The following is an 18,263-nucleotide window of genomic DNA, read 5'->3' on the forward strand; positions in this document are numbered from 1 at the left end:
TTCTTTGTCCTCCCCCTATTTCCATGCCAAGTGTGCAATTTATTAATAAAATGTGAATTCTTCTATGGACTCTCTGACTTTGGTCTTTCCTCTCAATCACCAGCATGTACAAATCCTGGCTGTTCCCTCCCCCTTACGAGTGGGACATCACACCCACTCACCAGCAACACTCCAGCAGAGGGGGATCCATTTGACATGAAGGTCTGCAGAGTCTGGAAGGATTTCTGGGCTTTCTTCCTGAACATAATGCAAGAAGTGGAGGGTGGAGGAGGCAGAGGCTGCATTTCAGTTCTCTGGACACCCCTCTGCAAGGTCAAAGCAGCACCATTCAGCTGTACATTGGCTCTGTCTCTCCAGGGCAACCAGTGCCTCTGCGGGGACTTAAGGACACGCCAAAGAGGGAAGCTTCATGTGCCCACATGATGCACACATGCACAGACTGACATATGTGTGCTTAGGAAGGCCTCCCTTGAACCTTGCAATCTGGACATTCCTAAAAGAAAACCATCAAAAAGTGTGTGCTCTGTTGAGGTCTTGGGGGCAACTAAAAGAGAACTCACCCTGTGAAGGAACCTGGCCATAGAAATGGTCCTTGACATCCCAAAGGACTCACAGAGACTGTACAGAAAAAGGGTGAGGTCGATGAGACCAGCCCAATTTTTCTGAGATCCTGTAAATGTAGCAAGAAGGAAAAACCCACCAACGGAAGCCCACCTGAGTGAAAAAATGAGTGATTTCCAGAGAGAGATGGGGAATAAGAAGAAAAAGATGTTTTCCTCTTCTCTCACATGGCAGCCCTTGTATGAGAAGAACGAGCATGATGAACTGAAAATTTTGCCACAAAGAAATCTACAGGAATGACCCAGGTGAACATCATGTGCCTGCATGGAATGCCACCAGATCATGACCCAAGCACTTTCCCTGTGCTGACATGTTTACATCCTGGAAACTCTTGGTCCTCTCATCCCAGCCCTAAAAAAAGTCTTCAGATAGGATCTCACAGGGCAGAAACCAGGAAATGAAAAGGCAGCAGTACAGGAAATGAGGACACAGCCCCTACCATTAGATGGGATGGTGTACATTTGACATGAGCTGGTCACAAAATTATGCCTTCCACAGATGTACCTTTGGGCCTGAGGCAGGGCAGGAGTGCTATAAAAGGCAGCCCAAGTCTCTGCTCCCTCATCCACTTCTCTCACCTCCTTCTCTCAAGAATCAGGTGAGTAGGAAGCCTCTTCTCCTGCTGCTGCTGCTTCAAGAGCTAGCTCTTTCCTGACTGGAGGTCTCAGCTGAGAGGGGCTGTGGTAGCACAGGGCTGGGAGGTGCTTCTGCTGGGAGAGGGCAGGGGAGAGCAGGTGTTGTGCAGACAGAGAGAGGCTGGCACTTGGCTGAGGTGGCTCCTGGCCTTGGAGCTGGGCAGTGCAATGGGGGCCAGGAGGTGCCTTGGCTGCAGGGGGTTTGGGTGCAGTGCTGCTTCCTGAGGTGTCCTCACTTTCTGCTTGTCCCTGCCCTCTGTGCCAGGTGCACCTGTGACCTCGAGCCATGTCCTGCTGCAAGCCCTGTGACCCTTGCTGCCAGCCCTGCGGCCCCTGCCCGCTGGCCAGCAGCTGCAATGAGTGCTGTGTCAGGCAGTGCCAGAGCTCCCACGTCGTCATTGAGCCGCCTGCTGTGCTGGTGACCCTGCCCGGCCCCATCCTCAGCTCCTCCCCACAGAACACTGCCGTGGGATCCTCCACCTCTGCTGCTGTTGGCAACATCCTCAGCTGTGGAGGAGTGCCCATCAGCTCTGGGGGCTTTGACATCTCCTGCATCACCAACTGCTATGGTGGCAGCAGATGCCGTCCCTGCTAAAGATGCTGGCAACATCCTCTGGCAAGAACCTCCAAGGTCTCAGAACATGGAGCTGGAATGATGACATAATATTGAGATATTGTATGTAGGGCTTCTGACTTGTTTACTTCTTCTTTTTTCTCTTCCCTTTCTTTCCTGTCACCACCACCCAAAGCCACCCTAGTGGGACCTGTTGGGGTCCCTCTCTCCTTGTATTTGCAGCCCAGGCAGAGGGACACCCCAAATGCACCTCAGTTGCTGCTCCTGATTTTCTCTGAGAACCATCTCCTTTTCTTGCTTAGAGTCAATAAAGTCGTTTTGCATCCAAGCCTTGGATCCTGATCCTCTTTCCATCTGTGTCAAATTTTCTGATGATCTCAGGGCAAAAGATGGAGGAAGCAGAGCCTGGGACTCCCTACAGCGGATTCCACCATCTGCCTTTTCTCTTGGAGCTCACAAATACATCCCTCACTACTCCACTGCAACTACTGGGGGAGGAAGATGGTTGCCAAACTTGACACAAATGGGAAGTAAACAGCGATGGGTTGGAATTAGCAATGCTTGGGGACAACCCACAACCTCCTCTTTTCTGACACCTCTCTCACATTTCGTGCTCTACCCAGCTCCTCTCGAGGACACACAGGACTGAGGGCTTTCATAGGTTGGGATTGGCATCACCCACACAGAAAAGCTGATTGGGATCCACTGTTCTTTGGAGCCCTTTGCAAGTGAATGGACCATGAGGGAAGCTGTGATCCCATGAGGAGCCCGCACCAGGAAAGATTCCTGGCAGGAATGTCCAGTGCCTTTGAGAGAAAGCCATAGAGAGAGCAGGTAGAGCAGGTCCTACTGATAGGACTTCTTATCCTCTTGGAGACCTGCCTTGGAGCATTCTGTTCTTGAACAAGTGCAGTCTTTGGAATTGGGCCACCCTTTCCATGGGAATATTTGGAATGAAAGAGGCCCCATCCTTTTTGTTGCAATCCTTAACTGCTGGAAAACTGGGTGGAGTTTTCCAAGACCTTCTGCTTTCCAGAGAAAAAAGGCTCCACACTGTCACTCATAGCACAGGTTCTCCAGATCTTTGGTCATCTCTGACACATGCAGAGGGGTTGTAGTGGCTGCTGGATTGGGACAGTCCTGGCTCACCTTTCAAACTGGCACCAAGATGCATCTTTAGATAGAACATTCCAATGTCTTTCTGAAGAAGTAAAATAAGGGTGTGGGAATGGCCTCACTTGCCTATCCTGTGCAAAGATCATTTAACTCAGCACCTGCTGTTTATCTGTTTGCAGAGGGAAATCTCTATGTAGAGACAAGGCAGGTGTTTGGAGAGACTTGGAGGCCCTCTTAGAGACATGCTTGAGCTCCCTGTTTTGCGAGAGAGAAGAACAAAACTCAGAGATCACAAAAAGCAAAAAGCACAGGGTGGTAACAGCACTGGTGCAAAGAAGAGTCCTACTATCAAGGAGTGTGCCTAAGGGTGCTGAAATTCCCTCCTGTGTGCCCCCAAAGAACAGATCTGAAGCGGGTCAGCATTTCCACTTGTGCATCCTTGCCCGAGTGTTGATTCAGCCTCCTCTGGGGGGTGAGGTGAGGCAATGAATTTACTCTTTGTCTTTCCACCATGGTTTTGTGATTGTTCCACATGCCTGACTCTGTCAACTCAAACACTTGAGATGAAAGGGAACATATAGAACATTTCATTTCCAGCTTTACAGCCACCCAACGAAACAGACATTGGCAGCATCCACACACCAGGTGCCTCAAAGTCCTGTGGAACTTGAGTGTTAAAAACTTCAAGGAATGAGAAGTAATTTCTCTGTTCCAGTGCCTCATAACTCTTGCTGTCATAGATGTCTTTGACGGCTGCAAGGAAAGTTCATTGCAGTGAGTTCTGATCTCTGCTTTTCCACCGTTGTCCTGAGGAGATTGGAAGAGTTGTTGCAGAATGAAAGAGAAATCAGAGGCCCAGGATTCAATGCGAAAAGAAGTTTATTGAGTCTAAAGAAGAAAAGGAGGCGGTTCTCAGAGATAGCAACAGGAGAAGCCAGAAAGATGCATTGGGGGTGGCCATCTGCTAGACCAGCAGATACAAGGAGGGAGAGAGGGGGTGCAACAGATCCCACTAAGGTGGCATTGATTGGTGGAGAGAGGAAGAAAATGGAAGAGAGCAGAGAGAGAAGAAAAAACTAATGACCAAAAAGTCTAAATCCGATGTCGACAAATTCTGTCTTCATTCCAGCTCCATGTTCTGAGATCTTGGAGGTTCTTGCCGGAGGATGTTGGCGAAAGCACCTTTAGCAGGGACGACAACATCTGCTGCCACCATAGCAGTTGGTGATGCAGGAGATGTCAAAGCCCCCAGAGCTGATGGGCACTCCCTCACAGCTGAGGATGTTGCCAACAGCAGCAGAGGTGGAGGATCCCACGGCAGTGTTCTGTGGGGAGGAGCTGAGGATGGGGCCGGGCAGGGTCACCAGCACAGCAGGCGGCTGGATGACGACGTGGGAGCTCTGGCACTGCCTGACACAGCACTCATTGCAGCTGCTGGCCAGCGGGCAGGGGCCGCAGGACTGGCAGCAAGGCTCGCAGGGCCGGCACTGCTGGCACTTCTCCGAGCAGGACATGGCTGGGGCCTGGCGCTGCACCTGGCACAGAGGGCAGGGAGGAAGCAGAGCACACGCACACCTCAGACACAGCCCGCAAGGCACCCCCCAGCAAGACAAGGCCTTGCTGCCTGCGCAGCTCCAGGCTCTGCAGCCCCCAAACTGGGGAGCCTTTGCCTTAGCTCAGCACGGCCCCTGTGAGCTCAGCCAGGCCCAGCCGTGCTCCTGCCTAAGCTGCATCCAAATCAGCACCTCAGCCCAGCCTCAGCCTCTGGCCACAGCACATGGTCTCCCCTTTGCCCACACCACCACCAGTGCAGAACACTCCCACAAGAACAAGGAGCAGGAACAAGGGCTGGAAAGATCAATGATGTCCCAGAGAGTGTGGAGGAGAAAGGGACTTGCAACTCACCTGTTTCCCAAGGAGAAGGAGGTGACAGAAGTGGTTGAGAGAGCCACCAGTGTAGCTCCCTTTTATCCTGGCCCCACAGTACCTCAGGGCCCAGAGTCAGTCCTGTGACAAAGATGTGACAAATTTCAGGCATGATCCAAATGAATGGAAAGATCTCTAGGAATGGCATGGCATGATTTGTTTTTTCCTTCTACAATGACTTTGCATTTCCTGGCTCACATCATTCCCATTCCCTCTCAGAAAATTCTGGCTTCTAGTATGGGAGATTAAATGTTTCCTGGAAGTAAGAATATGTCAGTGTGGGTAAAAGACAGGAACTAAGTGCAGAAGGAATCTAAAGGATGGCAGGTGATGACAGCCTGGGGCACTCGTGAAGATTTGTAATGCTGCCAGAGTTTTGTAATTCCTGGCTACTGAAAGGGCCTCATCTGCTCCCAGCCCTCCAGTGTTTTGGTCATGATCCAGCAGCTCCTCTGTGTGACTTCTCATTTTAATGAAACCTCTCTGCCCTACTCCGCAAACATGAAAATACTTGGTGCTTCTGTAGGACTGCTGTCTGACCTTCTGTACGACTTGGGCTGCTCCAGACTGGGGCTTCCCAGCGTGTCAGCAATCACATCCCTTCCTACAGACTCTGCCCCATGTGCTCCCCCACAATCATGTGCATGGCAGTGTGGCTGTGGCCCAGTGTGTGCGAGTGTCTGCACATGCCTGTGCTTGTGCTCTCGTGGCAACAGCCCCTGAGAGCCTCTGGCCTCCACGGGGATGGCTGTGCTCAGGGCAGGGCACTTGTGTGCAAGCCCCGTGCCCGTGTGCCTGTGCCCGTGTGCCGGGCTCTGTGCGTCTGGGCTCATCTCTGGGCACAGCTGGGCAGGCTGGCAATGTCTCAGTGCCCCTGGCTGTGTGTCCACAGCTGGGCCTGAGCTCACCTCTCAGCCCAGCCATTGCAAGCCCCACAGGCACTTCCCTGCCCACCAGTGCCAGCCCCTCACACACACTCAGGCCCCAGCTGCTTCTCTGCTGCAACCTGGACTGGGCCACGGCACTCCCATCTCTCCAGGACAATCCCAAACCCAGGCCATCCCTTTGATACCACCTCCAGGCAGCCTTGGGGCACTCAGCTCTTTCCCAGGCTCCTTGCTCCTGCCTCATGGAGAAGCTTGGAGGTTACAATGTTCTGCTGGCTCTGTGGGGATGAGGCAGTCCTGTGGGCACACTGGCCTTTGTCCTGAGCCAGAAGCTCTGGGAAATGATTCTGCCAAAGAGAATGTGTCATGTGGAGAAAATCGTTTGACTGTGTCTGGCAGGTGCAGGCTGAAAAATCAGAGATCTGCTCCTCTCCCACACTGACAGAAGGTGAAATAGTGGCAGCCTCCAACATGGTGGGAGGATGCCTTTGGTTCTGACCTCATGCTTAGTTGATCCTGTGGAAGCCCTTAGCCCTGCCTGTCTGTAGAAGCTGAGCAGAAGTCTAATGTGAGACACGTGTTGGAAGAGAGGAGGTTATGCACCATGTCCAGGCATTGCTGTTTCCCATTCCATTCCTGTGACCTTTGGCCATCATCTTCTCCTGATGGTGACTCCTTTGGGGAAGCCAGGGATGTGTTTGTGAGCTCCAAAGATAAAGGCACAAAGTAAAATGCACCAGGGAGTGTCCACCCTTGAGTTCCTCCACCTTTTGCCTTGAGCTGACTGGAAGAGTTCCCACACAAGGAAGGAGAAAGCAGGGGGCCAGATTTAGATGCAGAACAACTTTATTGAGTCTAAGGAAGGAAAGGAGGCTGCTCAAGGAGGACACCAGGAGCAGGTACTGGGGTGCAGAGGGGGTGTCCATTTGCATGGCCTGCAGAGGGACAGAGAGAGGCCAACAGGTCCCACTAGGCTGGCACTGGGTGGTGGTGACAGGAAAGGAAAGAAAGGGAAGAGATTAGAGGGAAGCAACTGTAAACGAAGGGCACAAAGCCATTTTTCCAAAGATTCATCTTCAGTGCAGCTGCACGTTCTGGGGTTGTGGAGGTTCTTGGTCAAGGATGTTGCCAGCGCATTTAGCAGGGGGGACAACATCTGCTGCCATAGCAGTTGGTGATGCAGGAGATGTCAAAGCCCCCAGAGCTGATGGGCACTCCTCCACAGCTGAGGATGTTGCCAACAGCAGCAGAGGTGGAGGATCCCACGGCAGTGTTCTGTGGGGAGGAGCTGAGGATGGGGCCGGGCAGGGTCACCAGCACAGCAGGAGGCTCAATGACGACGTGGGAGCTCTGGCACTGCCTGACACAGCACTCATTGCAGCTGCTGGCCAGCGGGCAGGGGCCGCAGGGCTGGCAGCAAGGATCACAGGGACGGCAGCAGGACATGGCTCGGGGTCACAGGTGCACCTGGCACAGAGGGCAGGGACAAGCAGAAAGTGAGGACACCTCAGGAAGCAGCACTGCACCCAAACCCCCTGCAGCCAAGGCACCTCCTGGCCCACACTTCACTGCCCAGCTCCAAGGCCAGGAGCCACCTCAGCCAAGTGCCAGCCTCTCTCTGTCTGCACAACACCTGCTCTCCCCTGCCCTCTCCCAGCAGAAGCACCTCCCAGCCCTGTGCTACCACAGCCCCTCTCAGCTGAGACCTCCAGCCAGGAAAGAGCTGCTCTTGAAGCACCACCAGGAGAAGCGGAAGAAGCTTCCTACTCACCTGATTCTTGAGAGAAGGAGGTGAGAGAAGTGGATGAGGGAGCAGAGACTTGGGCTGCCTTTTATAGCACTCCTGCCCTGCCTCAGGCCCAAAGGTACATCTGTGGAAGGCATAATTTTATGACCAGCTCATGCCACAAAGTGCACCATCCCAGCTAATGGCTAGGGCTGTGTCCTGGTTTCCTAAATTGTGGCCTCTATTTCCTGGCTTCTGCCCTGTGCGTTCCTATCTGAGGTGTTCTTCTACAGCCAGGATGAGAGGCCCAAGTATTTCCAGGATATGAAGATGTCAGAGTAGGCAGAAGGCTGGGATCATGGCCTGCTGGGAGTCCATGCAGGCACATGACAAGAACCTGTGTCATTCCTGTGGCTTTGTTTGTGGCCATGTACTCAGGCCATCACTCTCATTCCTCCTGTATACCTGCCCATCTCTCCCTCATCTCTCTGGGACATCCCATGAGTTTTCACATGGAGCCTGATTTCCTGGACCATTTTGAGAATGGATTGGGGACATAAGATGTTCCTTGTGGTCTTGCTTCCCCTCTAATACATCTCCCTTTGGTCAACAGCCCATGCCTGCTTCTCCAGCTGGTTCCTGCTCCTGCCCTGGGCTGGATTACCTGGGCTGTGCTCTGTGGACTTTGGGTGGCTGCATGGATGGTGCCCAGGAAGTTGCTCTATCAATCCCCTTTCTCTGGTGGGAAAACAAGATCAAATGAAACAGAGGACAGCTTGAACCTTATAGAAGACAGTGTGCTAAAGTAGACGCGCAAGGTTATGCATGCACAGGTACATTGGGAAAGAAAAGAATTCATGGCCTTCTTCCGTCAAGAAGTTGTGGCTGGCCACTTCCCAGGAAGCAGGGCTTCCTCATGTGTGGTGGTTGCTCACAAAGGCCAACTTTGTAAATACAGCTGCAGGAATGGGCTCTGTGAGAAGGGTAGAATGGCTCCTGCCACATCTGACTGAGTCAGCCCCAACTGAGTCCAAAGGGGACTCAGCCGTGACCAACACGGAGCACATTTGTCACTCTGCTGATGTCTCTGTGAAAGCAGATTTCATTAGAAATGGGTTGGGCTGGAAGGCAACTTGAAGACCATTTCTTTCTACTCCTCCTGCCCTCAACAGATGGGCACTGATGCCACCCACTGAACCAGCTTGCTCAGAGTTCTGTCCAACCGGGTCTTGCAAGCTTGCAGTGTTGAGGCATCCAAAAACATTGTGGGCAAGTTTCTCAGTGTCTCACCACCTTCACAGAGAGGATCATCTCTGTCAGTTATCATGGAAAGAAAACAGTGAAAAATTGAAAATGGATGTTGCAGCGATTGAAAGACTCTGCTTTCTCCATGCTTTTTGCAATGAGCAAACTGAAAAAATTGTCACAAAATGAAGGAGAAATCCAAGGCCAAGGTTTGAATGCAAAAGTAACTTTATTGAGTCAAAAGAAGAAAAGGAGGAGGCTCACAGGGAGCAGCAGAGGACAGCTACTAAGATGCAACTGGGCTGTCTGTCTCTTGGCCTGCAGAGTGAAAGAGGCCAACAGGTCCCACGAGGCTGGCATTGAGTGGTGGTGACAGGAAAGGAAGGGAAGAGAATAAAGAGAGCAGGAGAAGAAGGAAACAACAGTCCAAAGCTTTAAATCCACTGTCTTCAGGTTCTGACTTCATTCCAGCACCATGATCTGAGGTCTTGGAGGTCCTTGTCCAAGGGTGTTGGCCACAGCATCCTTAGCAGGGACGACAACATCTGCTGCCACCATAGCAGTTGGTGATGCAGGAGATGTCAAAGCCCCCAGAGCTGATGGGCACTCCCTCACAGCTGAGGATGTTGCCAACAGCAGCAGAGGTGGAGGATCCCACGGCAGTGTTCTGTGGGGAGGAGCTGAGGATGGGGCCGGGGAAGGTCACCAGCACAGCAGGCGGCTGGATGACAACGTGGGAGCTCTGGCACTGCCTGACACAGCACTCATTGCAGCTGCTGGCCAGCGGGCAGGGGCCGCAGGACTGGCAGCAAGGCTCGCAGGGCCGGCACTGCTGGCACTTCTCCGAGCAGGACATGGCTGGGGCCTGGCGCTGCACCTGGCACAGAGGGCAGGGAGGAAGCAGAGCACACACACACCTCAGACACAGCCCGCAAGGCACCCCCAGCAAGACAAGGCCCTGCTGCCTGCGCAGCTCCAGGCTCTGCAGCCCCAAACTGGGGAGCCTTTGCCTTAGCTCAGCACGGCCCCTCTGAGCTCAGCCAGGCCCAGCTGTGCTCCTGCCTAAACTGCATCCAAATCAGCACCTCAGCCTCTGGCCACAGCACACGGTCTCCCCTGTGCCCACACCACCACCAGTGCAGAACACTCCCACAAGAACAAGGAGCAGGAACAAGGGCTGGAAACATCAATGCCGTCCCAGAGAGTGTGGAGGAGAAAGGGGCTTGCAACTCACCTGTTTCTCAAGGAGAAGGAGGTGACAGAAGTGGTTGAGAGAGCCACCAGTGTGGCTGCCTTTTATGCTGGCCCCAGAGTGCCTCAGGGCCCATAGTCCATGCTGCACAGGTGACGATATTCCTGCATGATCCCAAATGAACAGAAAGATCTTTAGGAATGGCATGGCATGAGCTGTTTTTTCCTTCTACAATGACTTTGCATTTCCTGGTTTACATCATTACCATTCCCTCAAGGACACTTCTTCCCAGTGCTGGTATGGAAGATTCCATGTTTCCTGGGGGCAAGGATGTGTTAGTGTGGGCAGAAGACATGATCTAAGTTCAGAAGGGATCCAAAGAGAGGCAGGTAAGAGCAGTCCGAGGCACTGTGGTGGAGGTTTATAATGCTGCCAGATTTTTGTAATTCCTTCTGAGTGGAAGGGCCTCATCTACTCCCAGGCCTCCAGACTGTTGCTCAGCATCTAAGACTCCACTAGGTAACTTGTCTTCTTAAGGAAACCACTTTTCCCTCCACCTCACCCTGCACAATCCATGAGACTCCTGCAGCACTGCAGCCCGAGTTTCTCTCCTGCTTTTGTGTTCTCAGAATTTTCTGTGGCTGGGAGATCCCATCAAGGCCATCTCTTGCTACGGCCTCTGCCCCATGTGCTCCCCCACAATCATGTGCATGGCAGTGTGGCTGTGGCCCAGTGTGTGCGAGTGTCTGCACATGCCTGTGCTTGTGCTCTCGTGGCAACAGCCCCTGAGAGCCTCTGGCCTCCACGGGGATGGCTGTGCTCAGGGCAGGGCACTTGTGTGCAAGCCCCGTGCCCGTGTGCCTGTGCCCGTGTGCCGGGCTCTGTGCGTCTGGGCTCATCTCTGGGCACAGCTGGGCAGGCTGGCAATGTCTCAGTGCCCCTGGCTGTGTGTCCACAGCTGGACCTGAGCTCACCTCTCAGCCCAGCCATTGCAAGCCCCACAGGCACTTCCCTGCCCACCAGTGCCAGCCCCTCACACACACTCAGCCCCCAGCTGCTTCTCTGCTGCAACCTGGACTGGGCCACGGCACTCCCATCTCTCCAGGACAATCCCAAACCCAGGCCATCCCTTTGATGCCACCTCCAGGCAGCCTTGGGGCACTCAGCTCTTTCCCAGGCTCCTTGCTCCTGCCTCATGGAGAAGCTTGGAGGTTACAATGTTCTGCTGGCTCTGTGGGGATGAGGCAGTCCTGTGGGCACACTGGCCTTTGTCCTGAGCCAGAAGCTCTGGGAAATGATTCTGCCAAAGAGAATGTGTCAAGTGGAGAAAATCGTTTGACTGTGTCTGGCAGGTGCAGGCTGAAAAATCAGAGATCTGCTCCTCTCCCACACTGACAGAAGGTGAAATAGTGGCAGCCTCCAACATGGTGGGAGGATGCCTTTGGTTCTGACCTCATGCTTAGTTGATCCTGTGGAAGCCCTTAGCCCTGCCTGTCTGTAGAAGCTGAGCAGAAGGCTAATGTGAGACACATGTTGGAAGAGAGGAGGTTGTGCACCATGTCCAGGCATTGCTGTTTCCCATTCCATTCCTGTGACCTTTGGCCATCATCTTCTCCTGATGGTGACTCCTTTGGGGAAGCCAGGGATGTGTTTGTGAGCTCCAAAGATAAAGGCACAAAGTAAAATGCACCAGGGAGTGTCCACCCTTGAGTTCCTCCACCTTTTGCCTTGAGCTGACTGGAAGAGTTCCCACACAAGGAATAAGAAAGCAGGGGGCCAGGTTTGGATGCAAAACAACTTTATTGAGTCTAAGGAAGGAAAGGAGGCTGCTCAAGGAGGACACCAGGAGCAGGAACTGGGGTGCAGAAGGGGTGTCCATTTGCCTGGCCTGCAGAGGGACAGAGAGAGGCCAACAGGTCCCACTAGGCTGGCACTGGGTGGTGGTGACAGGAAAGAAAAGGAAGGGAAGAGATTAGAGGGAAGCAACTGTAAACGAAGGGCACAAAGCCATTTTTCCAAAGATTCATCTTCAGTGCAGCTGCACGTTCTGGGGTTGTGGAGGTTCTTGGTCAAGGATGTTGCCAGCGCATTTAGCAGGGGGGACAACATCTGCTGCCATAGCAGTTGGTGATGCAGGAGATGTCAAAGCCCCCAGAGCTGATGGGCACTCCTCCACAGCTGAGGATGTTGCCAACAGCAGCAGAGGTGGAGGATCCCACGGCAGTGTTCTGTGGGAAGGAGCTGAGGACGGGGCCAGGCAGGGTCACCAGCACAGCAGGCGGCTCAATGACGACGTGGGAGCTCTGGCACTGCCTGACACAGCACTCATTGCAGCTGCTGGCCAGCGGGCAGGGGCCGCAGGGCTGGCAGCAAGGGTCACAGGGACGGCAGCAGGACATGGCTCGGGGTCACAGGTGCACCTGGCACAGAGGGCAGGGACAAGCAGAAAGTGAGGACACCTCAGGAAGCAGCACTGCACCCAAACCCCCTGCAGCCAAGGCACCTCCTGGCCCACACTTCACTGCCCAGCTCCAAGGCCAGGAGCCACCTCAGCCAAGTGCCAGCCTCTCTCTGTCTGCACAACACCTGCTCTCCCCTGCCCTCTCCCAGCAGAAGCACCTCCCAGCCCTGTGCTACCACAGCCCCTCTCAGCTGAGACCTCCAGCCAGGAAAGAGCTGCTCTTGAAGCACCACCAGGAGAAGCGGAAGAAGCTTCCTACTCACCTGATTCTTGAGAGAAGGAGGTGAGAGAAGTGGATGAGGGAGCAGAGACTTGGGCTGCCTTTTATAGCACTCCTGCCCTGCCTCAGGCCCAAAGGTACATCTGTGGAAGGCATAATTTTATGACCAGCTCATGCCACAAAGTGCACCATCCCAGCTAATGGCTAGGGCTGTGTCCTGGTTTCCTAAATTGTGGCCTCTATTTCCTGGCTTCTGCCCTGTGCGTTCCTATCTGAGGTGTTCTTCTACAGCCAGGATGAGAGGCCCAAGTATTTCCAGGATATGAAGATGTCAGAGTAGGCAGAAGGCTGGGATCATGGCCTGCTGGGAGTCCATGCAGGCACATGACAAGAACCTGTGTCATTCCTGTGGCTTTGTTTGTGGCCATGTACTCAGGCCATCACTCTCATTCCTCCTGTATACCTGCCCATCTCTCCCTCATCTCTCTGGGACATCCCATGAGTTTTCACATGGAGCCTGATTTCCTGGACCATTTTGAGAATGGATTGGGGACATAAGATGTTCCTTGTGGTCTTGCTTCCCCTCTAATACATCTCCCTTTGGTCAACAGCCCATGCCTGCTTCTCCAGCTGGTTCCTGCTCCTGCCCTGGGCTGGATTACCTGGGCTGTGCTCTGTGGACTTTGGGTGGCTGCATGGATGGTGCCCAGGAAGTTGCTCTATCAATCCCCTTTCTCTGGTGGGAAAACAAGATCAAATGAAACAGAGGACAGCTTGAACCTTATAGAAGACAGTGTGCTAAAGTAGACGCGCAAGGTTATGCATGCACAGGTACATTGGGAAAGAAAAGAATTCATGGCCTTCTTCCGTCAAGAAGTTGTGGCTGGCCACTTCCCAGGAAGCAGGGCTTCCTCATGTGTGGTGGTTGCTCACAAAGGCCAACTTTGTAAATACAGCTGCAGGAATGGGCTCTGTGAGAAGGGTAGAATGGCTCCTGCCACATCTGACTGAGTCAGCCCCAACTGAGTCCAAAGGGGACTCAGCCGTGACCAACACGGAGCACATTTGTCACACTGCTGATGTCTCTGTGAAAGCAGATTTCATTAGAAATGGGTTGGGCTGGAAGGCAACTTGAAGACCATTTCTTTCTACTCCTCCTGCCCTCAACAGATGGGCACTGATGCCACCCACTGAACCAGCTTGCTCAGAGTTCTGTCCAACCGGGTCTTGCAAGCTTGCAGTGTTGAGGCATCCAAAAACATTGTGGGCAAGTTTCTCAGTGTCTCACCACCTTCACAGAGAGGATCATCTCTGTCAGTTATCATGGAAAGAAAACAGTGAAAAATTGAAAATGGATGTTGCAGCGATTGAAAGACTCTGCTTTCTCCATGCTTTTTGCAATGAGCAAACTGAAAAAATTGTCACAAAATGAAGGCGAAATCCAAGGCCAAGGTTTGAATGCAAAAGTAACTTTATTGAGTCAAAAGAAGAAAAGGAGGAGGCTCACAGGGAGCAGCAGAGGACAGCTACTAAGATGCAACTGGGCTGTCTGTCTCTTGGCCTGCAGAGTGAAAGAGGCCAACAGGTCCCACGAGGCTGGCATTGAGTGGTGGTGACAGGAAAGGAAGGGAAGAGAATAAAGAGAGCAGGAGAAGAAGGAAACAACAGTCCAAAGCTTTAAATCCACTGTCTTCAGGTTCTGACTTCATTCCAGCACCATGATCTGAGGTCTTGGAGGTCCTTGTCCAAGGGTGTTGGCCACAGCATCCTTAGCAGGGACGACAACATCTGCTGCCACCATAGCAGTTGGTGATGCAGGAGATGTCAAAGCCCCCAGAGCTGATGGGCACTCCCTCACAGCTGAGGATGTTGCCAACAGCAGCAGAGGTGGAGGATCCCACGGCAGTGTTCTGTGGGGAGGAGCTGAGGATGGGGCCGGGGAAGGTCACCAGCACAGCAGGCGGCTGGATGACAACGTGGGAGCTCTGGCACTGCCTGACACAGCACTCATTGCAGCTGCTGGCCAGCGGGCAGGGGCCGCAGGACTGGCAGCAAGGCTCGCAGGGCCGGCACTGCTGGCACTTCTCCGAGCAGGACATGGCTGGGGCCTGGCGCTGCACCTGGCACAGAGGGCAGGGAGGAAGCAGAGCACACACACACCTCAGACACAGCCCGCAAGGCACCCCCAGCAAGACAAGGCCTTGCTGCCTGCGCAGCTCCAGGCTCTGCAGCCCCAAACTGGGGAGCCTTTGCCTTAGCTCAGCACGGCCCCTCTGAGCTCAGCCAGGCCCAGCTGTGCTCCTGCCTAAACTGCATCCAAATCAGCACCTCAGCCTCTGGCCACAGCACACGGTCTCCCCTGTGCCCACACCACCACCAGTGCAGAACACTCCCACAAGAACAAGGAGCAGGAACAAGGGCTGGAAACATCAATGCCGTCCCAGAGAGTGTGGAGGAGAAAGGGGCTTGCAACTCACCTGTTTCTCAAGGAGAAGGAGGTGACAGAAGTGGTTGAGAGAGCCACCAGTGTGGCTGCCTTTTATGCTGGCCCCAGAGTGCCTCAGGGCCCATAGTCCATGCTGCACAGGTGACGATATTCCTGCATGATCCCAAATGAACAGAAAGATCTTTAGGAATGGCATGGCATGAGCTGTTTTTTCCTTCTACAATGACTTTGCATTTCCTGGTTTACATCATTACCATTCCCTCAAGGACACTTCTTCCCAGTGCTGGTATGGAAGATTCCATGTTTCCTGGGGGCAAGGATGTGTTAGTGTGGGCAGAAGACATGATCTAAGTTCAGAAGGGATCCAAAGAGAGGCAGGTAAGAGCAGTCCGAGGCACTGTGGTGGAGGTTTATAATGCTGCCAGATTTTTGTAATTCCTTCTGAGTGGAAGGGCCTCATCTACTCCCAGGCCTCCAGACTGTTGCTCAGCATCTAAGACTCCACTAGGTAACTTGTCTTCTTAAGGAAACCACTTTTCCCTCCACCTCACCCTGCACAATCCATGAGACTCCTGCAGCACTGCAGCCCGAGTTTCTCTCCTGCTTTTGTGTTCTCAGAATTTTCTGTGGCTGGGAGATCCCATCAAGGCCATCTCTTGCTACGGCCTGTCACGAGCCAAAGGATGGTCGTGATGGTTCGTTTTGATTTCAGAGTGCAAAAAGAGGCAGTGATAACTTAATTCAAGTGAAATCAATTGTATCTTTATTGATACACACAGTTATGCGATAGAAAAGAAGGGGAAAGAAGAGAGGGAGAGAGAGAGGGAGAGAAAGGGGGGTAAAGAAAGGGTATAGCTACCAACTGACAGACGGGGGTCCTCGTGACGCCGATGCCAACAGACCACCTTCGCAGTCTCCGTGGCACGTAGGTCAATGGAGCCGTCGTCCGAAGGGGAGGCCTCAAAGTGTGAGTCGCAGGGGGAAGCTTTTATAGTCATTGCAGAAGCAGGGGGCACCCAGCCAATGCACAATGCAGGCAGAAGTGGGGGGCACCTGGCCAGCGTGGGGGGGAGCACCCAAGAGTCATTGTGAGGAGCCCCGTTGCACATTCAGATCAGGCAGGTTTGGGGCAAGCAGGTCTGGGCTCTGCAGCAGGTACAGCACAGTCAGTCAAAGCAAACACGGCCTCTGCAAACATGGCCAGGAAACCGTGACAGTGTCCATTGTTCCTGCACGGGTCCCTGAGGAGGGTGTCTTGGTCCAGTGGGTGCAGCTGCAGGGAGAAGCTTGGATCTCTCCTGTGCTGTGGCCCAGGGTCCAGGGGGGGTCTCAGCCTCTGACAGTCGTGAGGCAGAAATGAGGGATTTTCGGACCGACTCTTACACCACCCCGTGACTCACGACTGGTCGGCAGGAGAGCTCCATCAGTCGAGTTCGTTGCGTTGTTCTGAAGTCTTCAGGACTCATTGTCAGTGTCAGTAGTATACCCAGGAAAATAGAGTCCAGAGAAAAAGAGAGGGGGAAAAGAAATAGAGAAGGGAGAAGGAAAAACAAGAGATATCATAATGATTAATATTGATTGTTAATATCTCAAAACAAATCATTATGACAAAACAAATCCAATGACATTAAAATTTCAAAACAAATAATTGTTGTTGATTAATAAAACTCTTAAACAAATCATGATGATAAATGATTCACAAAATCAAATAATCAAGACAAAATCTTAACAATATTAATTAAAATAATATTATTAATTAAACAATTTTTCAAGTATTCAAAGCAAAAATTCTTAAAACAATTTTTAAGAGGATTATAGTGATATTAATTAAAACAATTTTCAATTAAGGCAAAAAATTATTGTAAAACAATTTTCAAGTAGCATGAACAAATTTAAAAATTATTAACACAAATCACAAGAATCAAAATACATAATTTTCTGTAAATATATGTATTACTTAGGCAAAATCCATTTCACAGTCCGCGGCTATGGCCTACTTGTAAAGTTTGTCTTGTGTCAACATCTCTAAGTATATCTATTGTTTCTAAGTAAAGAATGAGATTGCTGCAAAACAAAAGCCAATCAAAATAAAGTTAAAAGAACAACGATGGGATGACATAATTTGTTATCAAGGTCTTGGTTTTATCTAAAATTTCACTTAGATCCTGATGGAGCAACAATTACTTTACCAAAGTGAGGTTCATCCCAATTAGAGTAGGCCGTAGCTTGTGGATCAGTGTGTAATTAGATTGTAAAAGCTGGTAAGAAGTAACTGGAGCTGAAAAAGAAAAATCAAAAGCTGTAATTTTAGTAAAGTTACAAGCACAAAAGTTCGAATGATTTTTGGTTTCTAGTATAACATTTTCTACAGTTACAACATCACAAGCAGTCCTAAAGCATACACATCCATTGCCTACATATAAAAGCACTGTTTCAGGAGTCTCGTTAGGATAAACTTTAAAATGACAAATATTTTGTTCTATGTCTAAACAAATGTAATTTTATTACTTTCACAAATAAAGCCTTGTTGTTCTCGGACTATGCAGGATTCTAAGTTAACAGTTTGCCATTTTTTATCGACTTGACGGGCCCACTCCCTATACTGGAAAAGATAGAGAATAGCTCCATCATGTTTTAATCTTAACACAATAATAGGGAATATCAAATGTATCAAAGCATTACATATGGTCAATACAAAAGCTGTGGCTGTGTTTATAAAAGAGTCATAAATAAAATTCACTAAGTTCAACTAGAATTGAAAATCTCTTTTGAAATCATTGGCATTGTTCCAAATTACTTTCCAAATTTCAGTAGAAAAAGCTGCCATCTTTTATAATTGAGGCAGCCACTAACTGCATCCACTACTGAGACTGGAGGCAGCTAAGAGCTAAAAGATTTAGTTTTGCGATCAATTATCAATTTATAATCATTCACATTTACCAGTTCTCAGTTTGATAATATGTTTGATAATAGCCACTGAGTCGTTCTCAAAGCCAATAAGGACGACTGTAAAAGGTGTTGTCAAATTCTTAATTGTAACAACCAATTTATTAACGAATATTTCTAAATCAATACTGTTTAAAATTCTTAATTTTGTTCCTATAACACAAATAATGTTTAAAATATCACCAGTTTTATCATGGTTTTATGTGGTCTTTATGTCCATCGGAGTTCTCCTGTGAAAAGTAAACACAACAGAATCTGCCTTCAAAGG

At 51.2% G+C, this 18,263-nt stretch overlaps 3 protein-coding genes and 3 pseudogenes across 3 annotated transcripts; 1 reads left to right on the forward strand and 5 right to left on the reverse strand.

Moving 5' to 3' along the window:
• Positions 1-1,087: 1,087 nt before the first annotated feature.
• On the forward strand, positions 1,088-1,851 carry LOC134546489 (feather keratin Cos2-2-like; annotated as a pseudogene).
• Positions 1,852-4,130: 2,279 nt separating this feature from the next.
• On the reverse strand, positions 4,131-4,460 carry LOC134546487 (feather keratin Cos2-2-like). The gene has a single exon (XM_063389294.1). It carries the CDS (start codon positions 4,458-4,460, stop codon positions 4,131-4,133), a length of 330 nt encoding a protein of 109 aa, XP_063245364.1.
• Positions 4,461-6,896: 2,436 nt separating this feature from the next.
• Positions 6,897-7,662, reverse strand: LOC134546483 (feather keratin Cos2-2-like; annotated as a pseudogene).
• Positions 7,663-9,082: 1,420 nt separating this feature from the next.
• Positions 9,083-9,596, reverse strand: LOC134546490 (feather keratin Cos2-2-like). The gene has a single exon (XM_063389295.1). The coding sequence runs from the start codon at positions 9,584-9,586 to the stop codon at positions 9,257-9,259; it is 330 nt and encodes a 109-aa protein (XP_063245365.1). The 5' UTR covers positions 9,587-9,596; the 3' UTR covers positions 9,083-9,256.
• Positions 9,597-12,012: 2,416 nt separating this feature from the next.
• On the reverse strand, positions 12,013-12,778 carry LOC134546505 (feather keratin Cos2-2-like; annotated as a pseudogene).
• Positions 12,779-14,198: 1,420 nt separating this feature from the next.
• Positions 14,199-15,313, reverse strand: LOC134546510 (feather keratin Cos2-2-like). Its single transcript, XM_063389311.1, has 2 exons — positions 15,081-15,313; positions 14,199-14,723 (listed from the first exon to the last, which is right to left on the reverse strand). Exons 1-2 carry the CDS (start codon positions 15,243-15,245, stop codon positions 14,373-14,375), a joined length of 516 nt encoding a protein of 171 aa, XP_063245381.1. The 5' UTR covers positions 15,246-15,313; the 3' UTR covers positions 14,199-14,372.
• Positions 15,314-18,263: the final 2,950 nt, after the last annotated feature.

The sequence above is a fragment of the Prinia subflava genome, unplaced genomic scaffold (assembly GCF_021018805.1).
Source record: "Prinia subflava isolate CZ2003 ecotype Zambia unplaced genomic scaffold, Cam_Psub_1.2 scaffold_98_NEW, whole genome shotgun sequence".
Classification (NCBI taxonomy): Eukaryota; Metazoa; Chordata; class Aves; order Passeriformes; family Cisticolidae; genus Prinia; species Prinia subflava.

Bases quoted from the DNA above. Each gene is read 5' to 3' on its own strand.
- LOC134546487 (XM_063389294.1), bottom strand. From the start codon at position 4,460: ATGTCCTGCTCGGAGAAGTGCCAGCAGTGCCGGCCCTGCGAGCCTTGC.
- LOC134546510 (XM_063389311.1), bottom strand. From the start codon at position 15,245: ATGCCATTCCTAAAGATCTTTCTGTTCATTTGGGATCATGCAGGAATA. The intron at 14,724-15,080 runs GTGAGTTGCAAG...CCTCTGTGCCAG, and splicing joins TCCTTCTCCTTGAGAAACAG to GTGCAGCGCCAGGCCCCAGC.
- LOC134546490 (XM_063389295.1), bottom strand. From the start codon at position 9,586: ATGTCCTGCTCGGAGAAGTGCCAGCAGTGCCGGCCCTGCGAGCCTTGC.